Raw genomic sequence first — 12271 nt, 5'->3', positions numbered from 1 at the left:
TCAGAAATCTCCTTGGAGTTTACTTAGAAGTTGCTTAATGAATTGTAATAATTTGTGTAACAGATTTTTCCATTTTTCATTTTGAATTGAAAAATTTCCAAATTTAAGACTAACTTGATATAGTGAGCCTTTCAGGATGAATTAGTGCTATTTTCCTAAGTTCCCAAAGATTTTTTCCTTAAATTTAAAGGAATTGGTCAGGTTCTCTTACCTAATTTAATGCTGCCTTCCTGGTTATGGAGCCTACATTCAATTTTCTTTCCTCCTTCTCTCTTCTATTTTGTTTTTTGGTTTTTTTTTTCTCTCTATCACACCACTTTTCTCCTTTCCCTTTTCTTGGTTTCACATTCAGTTTGACAATAAGCATTTATTAAGTTTATAATCTACAGGTGTTGAAGTGTTTGTATTTTTTACATTAAATTATATTTTTTTTCTTTTTGTAGTGTCTGCAGTGAAGCACTAAGTTATTTCCTAACTCTTACTTCAGAAAGTCACCGGGAAGCCTGGACTAATTTACTGCTTTTGTTCTTAACTAAAGTTCTAAAGATAAGTGACAATAGAGTAAGTATTAGATGTAGAAATGTTTCTTTTGTTCCATCCTTAAAATAGCATTTGGTTCTGTTTTGATTATGAAAATTGATACTGCGTATTTGAAGAAAAAATGTCATTGTGTGGACTTGTTGCTATTTAGATTTACTTCATAAAACACTTCATTACAAACCATTTCACCCTTATTCAAAGAGGACCTCAGGAACTGCATTTGGACATACTTTCCTTCTTTGCTCAGTCTTGACCATTTTTCTAATCTACCTCATACATGCCTCTTTTCCTCCTCTTGTTTAGACAATGTACCAGTTTCCCTCCCCAACTCAAAACTGCTTCCCTCTCCAATGCACATTGCTAATAACACAATCATGAACTCTTTCAATCAAAAAACTTTTCAATTCTTACCCTGGCCTGTATATATGCATTAGCCTAGTTTGGGCTTGAAAATAAAAGAAAGATTAGCATATTGGATGTGGTTATTCCATGTGGTAGTGCGGTCTAAAGTGTGACTATCTAGTAAAAGGTAGAGAAAGGAAGTCACTAAAATTAAGGAAATTTGTGGAAGTTTGAGGGGAGATCCTTCACATGAATATATAAATCCGAGGACTGGCCTTGGGTGTGGGATAGAGAACAAAAGTCACCTATAAGGTGCTAAAATTCTTTGTGGTGATTAGGAAAATGACCTTGGACACACTGGACAACTACTATACCTAGAATTGAAAGACTATTATATAACCCAATTTTGTGGATTTTTATCACAAATGTTGTGTACCAAAATAGAAAATCATTTGTAAGTTTTGACAGAGGAGGATATAGAGTTTGAAGGTATTCAGTGATTCTTCATTTAAATCTAATTTTTATGTCAGCCTAAAAGTTTGGAAGGATAAACTGGTAACAAGAAGGGGGAGATCAGTGGAGAATAAATTTTTCTACTGTTTTCATTTCTGTCACTTTGTTCTCTGACCTAAAGTTCTTTCCTATCATAGCACTACCTCTTTCTATGACTCCCTAAATGTTTTCCTTCTGGAAATTCTGCTGATATCTTTTGTATTTCCATATGCAGTGCAAATATTTTTAAAAGCAGATTGAGAGTTTTGTGAGTCATAAAAACTATAATGAGGAACCAGCCCACATATATATAACACACTGTATATATCTATGTTTGAGCATGTGTGAAAGAGAACACAATTGTGCTTTGAGAATTTTAAAATCACATTCTGAAAACTAATAATCCAAATACATGCCATTAATTATAGGCAAAATGTGGTTTCTCATCTGTGATTCCTGAAGTTGAAGTTTTGAGGAATACTTCAATTTGAATTTTGATGTCTCTAAGGGCAGAGTAGAGGAATGGGATGAAAAGGAAGAAAATGACCACTTGCTAAATAAAGTTTGTTGAGGTAATTGGGAGAATGACCTTGGAGATAAACAAGACAATATATTCATAGCTCCTAAAGGCAATCTTCAGAGTGAAAATCTGGAACTACTGTAAAGTCTATGAAAGTTAAGGCAAAGTAGTATCTTTATAGCATAGGTACAGGCAGAATGTTTTCTCCAGATATAAGAACAGAGAGGTAGTTTGATGTAGTAGAGTAAAATTAGGAAGCCTTTGATAAAAGTTCTGCCTGAGATATGTAGTAGCTCTGCAATTGCCTAACTAATTCATATCCAGTGTTCTAAGCCTCTCTCTCGGGATTGTAATTTGTGAATTGTCGAAAAGGCAGAGGAAATTTGTGATCAGGAGCTTGTTACAATGATGAATTACAATTTTGTTAACCAAAAAAAAAATGATTTTGAGAGGGGGGAAGAGTTTTGCTTTGTTTGTGGTTTGGGATAAATAATTGCTTCATAAATCCATGAAAATCTTGTAGGGAAATGTAGAGAACAGAACATGTTGACACTATAAGAGAACAAGAATATATGCATCTATCACTGCATGTTTTGCCTGGCTAAATGAAGCAAGATTTGGGCAAAATAGTTAAAACTTTAATGAAAAACCTAAATCCAACTCACACATAAAAGATATAAAAAGTATATAATATATCCATGGATTGTTTCTTACATTCTCTAAATTTTTACATGTAAAAATTTTACATTCTCTAAATTTTCTGAGGAAATCATTAAAATCTTTTAAAATGAAAAACCATCTATTGAAATTTAGCTTTATACTCAGTAAATTCTGTTCCCAAAAAACACTGGAAATTTAAATAAAACAAACCTATTTAGTCTTGCAAATACCATTATTAACAACACTAAATGTTTAAATCATTTTTCCTCCAGTTCAAAGCTCATGCATCATTCTACTACCCTCTCTTGTGTGAAATTATGCAATTTGACCTGATTCCTGAACTTCGAGCTGTTCTCCGGAGGTTTTTTCTTCGTATTGGAATAGTTTTTCAAATATCGCAACCACCTGAACAGGAGCTTGGAACAAGCAAGCAGTGATGGTAACAATACTACTCTGTTAGAGTTTATATCCTTCAGCTCTTTAAAAGGACCATGGAGCTAAGGTTTCCAGTTTGGAAAATGCCTATTTGGTTTGGCAGCATGTTTCTATGGTTTGATGGTACAGGCGTGTAGAACTGTAACTCAGACTTGCAACAAACACTCCATCTAATCCTTTTCAGTTATCTGATGGATTATCTCTGATTGTCTTGTTGGGCTCATGTTGAGCTTAGAGCCTGTTTTCAGCACAGTGTGTCAGTATGTGCTATGATACCCTCCTTCTAAACAGCAGGATAGTTTATGGCAAGTATGAAGAGTGAAATTTACCCAAAGAACTAACTATATGTGTAAAGGCTTGAACTTCTACAAGAAGTACAACTCAGGAGAGCTGTATTTTGAAGGATAAAATGTTTATAATTGGGGGGGGGGAGAAAAAATTATTGTTCATGGTAAAAGATATTTAGCAAGATTTTTGCACACTCAGACTACCTGAGATACTGGTAATCATCCTTCTGTGAAAAAAAAAAATGTACAGAGATGCAGGTCTGTAATATAAAACCTTAAACGTTATATAGTTCTTCCTGCATTAGTTTATTTTATTTCTTTATTTTCGTATTCATTTGCTAAAGACCCATAATATTTTGTTTATCAAATGCACTAGAAGTTTGGGTTGATAATCGTTTTTGTTTTGTGGGATCTTTTTCCCCCCAGTGCGGTGAAAATTTTGGTGTGGGGAGGGCAGGGGAATTATAACCCAAAAGCTACCAATTGCTGACTCTTTTTGAAAACAGAGGTAGAATAATATCACTACTGACATAACTACCTGTAACATACTTGTATTAGGGCTTTTAAACATGAGCCATTAAAAATATGATCCTTCAAAGACTGGAATTTGAATCACTGAAAAAACAAGTCTAGGTTGTATATGCTGTCACAATTTTTTTTTCTTTTTTTGGGGGGAAGGGATTGATGTAGATTTCACTCTATGTACAGAATTTAATGTTGAATATATTAAAGTAACAAATCTGGCATGGTTTGAGTGAGGATGGTTAGATTTATTGGAAATGTATTCATACTGTGAATTGTGCTCTGATGGCTTAAAAAAGACAAGATTGTCAAGCATTCCGTATTAACAGTGGATGTAGAAAATTTTTTCAGATGGATAAAATGTATATGGTACAGATATGTAAAGTTTTTTATGTAAAAATTCTGTACAACTTTCTGTACAATATTGGTTCTCATCTGGCATATTCTAATCAGGTTATAGGTCAATAAAGTTTTTGAATTCTTTCATCAGTGCAATCAAAACCAGTGTAATCTTAAGAAACTTGTTTCAATGACTGATTTTTAGCTGAAAATCAAGAATTATAAAATAAGTTTTTAAGTTACAGTTCAAAATATATTTAATTTGTTCCAGACACTTTGAATCCCCTTCTGTATACCCCTGCTTTCACCACATCTAACTACAGATAGTTGTTTTTACTCTTGTATATGAGCAACTGAGAACACAGAGTTAAGACTGACAGCCCACCAGAGACTTGGCTTGTGTGTGTGTGTGTACACTCACACACATACACACACACACAGTAATGCAACCATCTCTTCACATGGTGCTTTTTCTTCAGGGTACAAGTGTTAGAGACACACTCAATTATATTCCTTTGTAGGAGCTCAATAAATATTTGTTGAATAAATAAATGTGTAAAATGGGTTTTTTCAAGTTCACAACAAAGTTCATAAGAAAACCACAGAAGTTAGCCACCTCCTTTTCTATGATTCTGTGTACTAAAATGAAGTAGGAATAGTCTTTTTGGTGCTCTCTCCTACCCCAAATAAAAGTTTAAAAATACATATTTTTATAGTGTTCCGATGTAATTGTGAATCAGAGATGGTGAGGTTTTTAGTCACTTGATTTTTATGTAAGATAATGGATTCCAAAGACCACATCTCCAAAAATACATATTTACAAAACTCCAGGGAAGCGAATTTATGCTTACTAAATTTTTACAAAACTCCAGGGAAGCGAATTTATGCTTACTAAATTTTTGCAGATAATAGAATTCCTTTAACTCTTCTGTCACAAAATTGTTTTTAAGATACTTTGCTTAAACTTAAACTGACAATGTGTTCGAGAGACCTTCTGAATCTAATTCTTCTACCTCCCACCCTATCTCCTAGGAGTTAAAAATATTATATAAATATAAAGGAATTAGCATATAGATAATCTTTAATTTCAATCATGGCCCCTGCTCAAGAAGCCCAGATTGATTATGAGAGTAGCTTAGAGTATCTTAGAATTCTAAATCATAAACACATCTAACAAAGTCAGAAGCATTATGTCACCTAATTGAAATTAATAACCTTTGAAGGCTATCTACAGTCTGCTGCTGTTAGTTGATCCATTTATTGCTAACACTGGAAAATTGGTTAACAAAAATAAGTTCATGGAAACACAATAAGAGAGTTTGTTGTCAAATCAAATGGTTTTGCTGGGTCCTGACCAACCCAAAAAGAGAGAGACACACACACCAAATCAAAGTTTAATTCTTTCTGTCTCATACTGATGAAACAAACATAGGCAATCATCATACCAATACATTTGTTCTTCTCAGTAAATTTAAAAGCAATGATTTCAACCCCTGTTTTCATAGCACCCTAGGAAATTTCTAGTTATTTCAAAGTATACTATGTTTAAGGATTTTACATGGCTTGTGTTTGTTTTGTTTTGCCCCCTTTTCCGCTTAAAATCCTACATATCTTATTAAAATAGTTGGCTAGTTCGCTTTTTAATTGTAAAATTACATTATCTACAGGACAGCACTGATTGATAATAAAATAAAACTTTATTTCCATTAACAAGTAGTTAAATCATACCATAAATTAGACATTAACTTAAGACAAAGCCTTCATTGGCACCAAAATTCAGTAGAGACAGAAAAAAAGATGTAATTTGCATTTTTAGTATACAACTGATTAGACTAAAATCAAAATCAATTACGACCCCCTACTATTTACTTACACAATAAATGATGTAGAACTAAAAACCATCTTTGCTTCCATATTTAAGTAAGAGTAGCTGGTAAGGGAAGTGGTCAAAGTTACCACACATGCTGGAGTATTTGCTAAAAGATGATTTTGAATATTGATGACACTGGCAAAGTTGTGCATTTATAGACACACAACCAAAAGATCTTCAAGTTTTACATGTATTAAGACACTTTAAAATTTTATTCACTTCATCCTAGTAACAGGCAGAATAAAGATAATGCACATACGGTAGTCAGTTACAAGTACTTTTCATTACCACTATAAGTTAATTATGGCAAAATGTGTGTGAAAAATTCCATACTTTATGCATTGTGCAATTAACGTAATGGTGGCTTAAAAAAAATCCTATACAATTTCATGGAATACATAAAAGCAACAAAATATGGGAAAAAATACATATGTACATATTTAGACTATTGTTTGTATTTTACAGATTAAAAATTGTCCATCTACATGACGGGATGATAATGGGAGGTAGGGAATAAGGCCTAGCATACAAAAAAATTCAGCAGATCAGATTAACATTCCTTTTACCTTGAAAGGCACAACTGGTTCCAGTCTAGATTTATTTTTTAACCATGTGCTATAGAAAGGCCCTGCCAATTAAAAGGTAATGGATTTTCTGAGGAACGCTGCTCTTGGTTCAACTGGTCAACCACGAACCTTTTCAAAGTCTCTGATGTTCCAGGTCGGAGCCAAGGCTCTGTGGCTACAGTTTCTCCAGAACTGGGTCTTCTTTCACCACCATGGGATGTAAAATGCTTAAGAATATCATCTGGATCAACCAGAGAAACTTCATCATCTGGAGAAAGAGAGAAACAAGAGACTTATATTAATATGGGAAAACACCAAAATTAACTAATTAAAAAATAAAGACCTGCCTTTGTTATTGATTGATACGTATCAAAGGACCGACAATCAAAACTGGGAAGGCCCAAATTATTTTTCCCCCCCAAAGAACAATGGTCACGTAGCATGCTAGTAATTAACAATTCATTTAAACTTATCATATATTCAAAATAACTATACTAACGTTTCATTCTGCTTTTCACATGCTTGCTTTCAAGATGTCTATCATAGGCCCAGAAATCATGGTAGGAGTTAAAGAGCATATTTTAGAAATAGCAAAGGCATCTTGAAGCTCATTTTATTTTAAAATTTAGGGGAGGATCAATTTTGCCTATGAGAAAACATGTTAAAGATATTTTAGGACAAAAAGAATAGACTATACTTACATCATTTCTAAAAGGGGAGTTGAGTCAAAAATATTTTACTGAAAAATATAGTCTTAGAACTATATATCACAGCGGAAGGGAAAGAATACTTTCAAAGATCAAAAAATAAATTTTTGTTTACTTAGCATAAAGGCTGACTAAAAATTTCCTTCCTCAAGTAAACTTGGGGTCTATATGCTTAATGAGGCCAACATTCATGTAACTATTATTCTAAAAAAAAAAAAAAAATTTCTTTAAATTTTAGAGATCCATATTCCCAGGTCATTGCTAGTGTACACATGTGTCCTTGGCACATTGAACATATAGATTTTTATAACAAAAACAATACCTCATAAAAGGGTAAAATAATCTCTGTGAAATTGGTAACTTATATGTTCAGGTTTCTTCCCTTTTCCACTTTCTAAAAATGGTGAAAACTTAATATGGGTAAGTTCAATCAGAAACAAAAATTTACTTCTTGTATTTACTTTTGATATGGAATGTTTTACTTTACAGTGCTGGAGTAAAGAGTAGTTTGAAGCAGTAGCATTCCTGAGACCAGCTAGGAGACAATGCCCAAGTAATTTAACATCTTCCTAGCTTAGTTTCTGCATTTGGAAAATGAAGTTTAGTCACTTATAATACTCAACCTGAGAGGGTTTCCGTGAGGCTTGAATAAATAGTATTGTCAAGTCCAAATTTTAATGCCTCTGAAAATGTCAGTAATTTTCAGGGAGGAAATTGAAGGGTAGTTTACACAGAAGGTGGTGAATCACTGATAGTTTGGAAATAACTATCTTTGGCCAAAAATAAGAAATCAAACCATGTCTATTCCAATTCTTTCTATTATAGGATTTTAGTTTATTTTAACAGTAATTCTACATCTATGTTTTTATAGCTTATTATTAGATATGATTATATGAAAATCTGTCTTCCTACCCTGTGATGGAAATTTCATTTCTTTTTAAAATTACATCTCCTGGTCTGTGAAGGGCTGGTACAGCAAAGGGACACGTGAAAACAATTTAATGAGCAATCAATCCACATCAAACCCAAAAGTTCCTGTTTGAAAGCATAATATTAAATTTAAAAAAAAAAAAAAAACCAACTTAGTAACTGGTTATCACTAAACTATCTTAGAATCTAAGGAAGAGCGTATTTTAAAGTTCATCTATCAATAGGGAAATTAACCAATAAAAGTTAATGAACATTATACTGCTTTTAGTATGGGGCTATTTTAACATGTCATGGACCCCCCCCACCCCCTCTGGTAGTGAAATCTATGGACCCCTTCTCAAAATAATGCTTTAAATATGGAATTTATTATGCTATAATCATTATTAAAATATTTTTAAAAGTTCACGTACCTCCTCCCCTCCCTTTGAAAAACCCCTAGTTTGGAGATTACCCAAGTTCAATCATTCATTCATTTTCATGCTAGATAACAAAGAAATATATTTGAAATGAAAGACCTAGTTATTACATTCAGATAAAATTTAAATTCAAAGCTAGAACAAGTGCTAAGGTATAGATACAAGTATAAACCCAAAGGACATGTTAGATTAAAAAGAATATATAATACCAGACCCAACAAAATTTCTCCATTATATGAGTTTAGTATTGGCAGAAGTAATAATGTGGTACAACTTACTGACAACACTGTTTCACTTAATAGAGAGGGGCAAAAAAACACATGGTTGGCAAACCAGCTAAAGCAAATAAAAACTTTCTTTAGTGAAGACGATTTCAGGAATATATTAATTATACGCTATATATAATTGGGCATATATCATGCTTTGTGCAAAGTGATATGTACTATTACACTTCCCACAACACCAGAATTCACCAAGAAATGTGTGACCAATTGGGCTTATACTATTCTAATGAGTTAGTCTATAAAGGGAAACAATCCTAATATGATAATTTTAACCTTTTTTTCATTTTTCTCTTTTTTTTTTTTTTTTTTTTTTTTTGGCTGGGGCAGTTGGGGTTAAGTGACTTGCCTAGGGTCACACAGGTAGGAAGTGTTAAGTGTCTGAGACCAGATCTGAATTCAGATCCTCCTGACTACAGGGCTGGTGTTCAGCCACCTAGCTGCCCCTTCATTTTTCTAAAAATGCAGAAAGCAAACATTAACAAGTTAAAATGATTTACTATGAAAATCTGAAAAGTTTCTACAAAGGAATATTTAATATTCAGAAGAAATAACTGGCAATACATACCAAATTAAAAACAATTCTGGGTGATCTCCCTATTCAGTTAAAAAAAATTTCACATTAAACTTAGTTTCCTCTCTACTTAACTCCAGAAAGGCTGTTACTAAGAAGATGCCTGAACAACCTGTAATTAATGGTTTTCAAATTACTGACTTTAAAAAAAATTTGCCACTTGGCAGCCATATTGATGGTGATGAGCTTTTCTGAACTTCCTTAGGTTGGTTTTCAGTTTTAAAAAAAATCACAGGGCCTATATTTCATGCCTTGTCAAAGTTGATAGTTTATTGTCATGATCTCTGAAAATCCATGATCACCTCTTTGTCATAATAAGGCACAGGAAGACTTCAGTCTTCCCGCAATTAGCTGGTCAATTCCTAATAGTCTTTATTCACTGGAAAAATTGCTGTGCCCTGATACCTTCATTTTTTGTTAACTATTGTTGCTACTAATGGGTTTCAAGGCACAATACTGAAACTTCCATAAGTTATATAGCCGTTCCCTATCATCAAGGGTGTGTTTCAAAGTAACCAAGATACTGCGCTCCAAGAATGTACTATTTTTTACCTGTATCAATAGGTTTTTTCTGCAGCTCATTTAGTCTTCGCATTCGTTCTTCATTTCTAATTCTAAGCTGTTCAACATTTATACTGGATACTGACTTCAAGGAGAAACCATCAGGTTGCACAGTAGGATGAAAATTATCCTGCAGTTAGAAGACAGAACTTAAATATTTCTGAAATGCCGGAGCTCTGTACAAAATACTTAAAACACCTTGAGATCGGGGTTGTTTTAGTCACAAGTCATACAATTTATTCTTCCCTGTTTTCTAAATGTGGGTTCCCTCAACCTCTATAACCATTTTCTCTTCCCTATAATTCTCCATTGATGAACTCTTCCATGGCTAATAGATAGTTCCATTTATCCAGTCTCAATCTTTTCTATAACTCAGGTCCCACACTCCCATTGCCTGCTGCACATAAAACTTGAACTCAACTTTCTCCCAAAACATGTCCCTTCTTCCCAACTTTCTAAGTTCTTAATCTCTTCTGAGCTTCAGCTCTATATCACTAATTGCATTTTCGATATTTTAAGATGGAGTCATCTCAAATTTAGTATGCTTAAAAATTAAATCACATATCCCCAAATTCACTCTTATTCCAAACCTGTCTATTTCCATTGGATATCCTTCCTGCCTCAGGTTTATAATTTTTACACCTCATCATATCACCATATACCCAATGGCTAAATCTTGCCATTTTTACTTTACTTCATTTTTCATTTCTGACCCCTTTTATCTATTTACTCAACTAACATTCATGGTCAGGAATTTACTATCTTTCCAAGATTATTGCAACATAATTATTCTCCCTGCCTCAAGCCTCTCCCCCCTGCAGCCTGTCCTTTTTAAAAGTAGGTTGGATAATATCAGTACTCAAGCTTCAAATTCCATTGGTTCCTGCTTGTCTGCAAGTTAAAATATAAACTTATGTTTGGTTTTTTTTTGGGGGGGTATAATGTTTTGTTGCTTTTTTTAAAGTTTTATTTTACCAATTACATTCAAAACAAAACTTTCTTTACATTTGTTTTTGAAATTTTTCTGAGTTCTGGATTTTCTCCTTTAAGAAAAAATATCTGAAGTTAGACAAAAAATTTCCATAAAAATCAAGTTATAAAAGAAAACAGATCTCCCAATCTAGTGAAAATAAAAATCCTCAAAAAAAAATTTAAAAGCAAAAGGGAATGCCTCAATCTGTTTTCAGACATAATCAATAAGGTCTCTGGGTATGGATAGGATTTTTAATCATAAGTCCTTCCGAGTAGTCATGGGTGATTGTACTACTGAGAATAGTAAAGTCATTCACAGCTGGTCATATCAGAACATTGCTATAATTTTGTATACAGTACATTTCACTTTGCTTGAATTTATGGAGGACTTTCCAGGTTTGTTGTTTTTCCTGAGAGCATCCTGCTCATCATTTCCCAGAGAACAATAATATTACATTACAAATACATACTACAGTTTATTGAACCATTCCCCAACTGATGGGTATCCCCTAAATTTTTTTTTTTTTTTTGGTCCTGAGAAGAGAGCTTCTATGAATATTTTTTGTACATATAGATCATTTTCTTTTTTCCCTCCTCGAATCTCTTGTATTTATCCTTCATGTAGTGGTGTTTTTAAGTCAAAGGATATGCATGAATTTATAGCCCTTTGGGCACAGATTACATCTTGATCATTTATCATTTGGGGCAATTTTATAAATTTGACTTGGTTCCCTTTATGTTTGAGAAAATAGGCCTTATCAGAGAAATGCTTAAAATTTTTTTTTACAATTACTATTGCTAACTGTATTTATTGTCTTTCACCCTGTCCCTCCTCAAAAGCGTTTTGGTACTGACCACTCCCTTCCCCCATATGCCCTCTCTGTTATCACCCTCCCCTTTTCCCATATTCTATTCCTCTCCTATTTTCTTCCAAGGTAAGATAGATTTCTATACCCATATTAAATATGTATGTTATTTCCTCTTTGAGCCAATTCTGATGAGAGTATTACCTCTCTCCCCCCCTCCACTGTAAAAAGTATTTTCTTGCCTCTTTTTTTTTAAGGCAGATAATTTATATCATTCTACTTCTCCCTTTTTCTTTCTCCCAGTACATTCCTCTATCATTTTTAAAAATATTATTCCTTCATATTAACTCACACATGTGAGTGGGCACCAACCCATCTTTTCCAATCTATCTACAGACACACACACACCCTTCCTAATTGCTATAATAGTGAGACAGTTCTAATGAGTTAC

General features: G+C 33.2%; 2 protein-coding genes across 15 annotated transcripts in view; one reads left to right on the top strand and one right to left on the bottom strand.

Annotated features, from left to right (window-relative positions):
* Positions 1-4293, top strand: part of ARFGEF1 (ARF guanine nucleotide exchange factor 1) — a 160340-nt gene extending 156047 nt beyond the window's left edge. Inside the window, exons 38-39 of the mRNA XM_074278822.1 lie at positions 444-561; positions 2827-4293. Coding sequence (XP_074134923.1) covers positions 444-561; positions 2827-2991 — 283 coding nt within the window. The 3' untranslated portion in view covers positions 2992-4293. The remainder of the gene's footprint in view (positions 1-443; positions 562-2826) is intronic.
* CSPP1 (centrosome and spindle pole associated protein 1) overlaps positions 3742-12271 on the bottom strand; it is a 125091-nt gene continuing 116561 nt past the window's right edge. For 12 of the 14 annotated variants that reach the window (XM_074278826.1, XM_074278823.1, XM_074278829.1 and 9 more), the window contains 2 exons: positions 10034-10172; positions 3742-6841 (listed from right to left, as the gene is read on the bottom strand). In XM_074278826.1, the coding sequence (XP_074134927.1) occupies positions 6612-6841; positions 10034-10172 (369 nt within the window). In that variant the 3' untranslated portion in view covers positions 3742-6611. Of the gene's footprint in view, positions 6842-8192; positions 8316-8620; positions 8691-10033; positions 10173-12271 lie in introns of all 14 variants that reach the window. The other 2 variants (XR_012484335.1, XR_012484336.1) reach the window with 2 other exon arrangements.

Source organism: Sminthopsis crassicaudata, chromosome 1, assembly GCF_048593235.1.
Source record: "Sminthopsis crassicaudata isolate SCR6 chromosome 1, ASM4859323v1, whole genome shotgun sequence".
NCBI lineage: Eukaryota > Metazoa > Chordata > Mammalia > Dasyuromorphia > Dasyuridae > Sminthopsis > Sminthopsis crassicaudata.
This window is presented reverse-complemented; position numbering and strand designations above follow the sequence as displayed.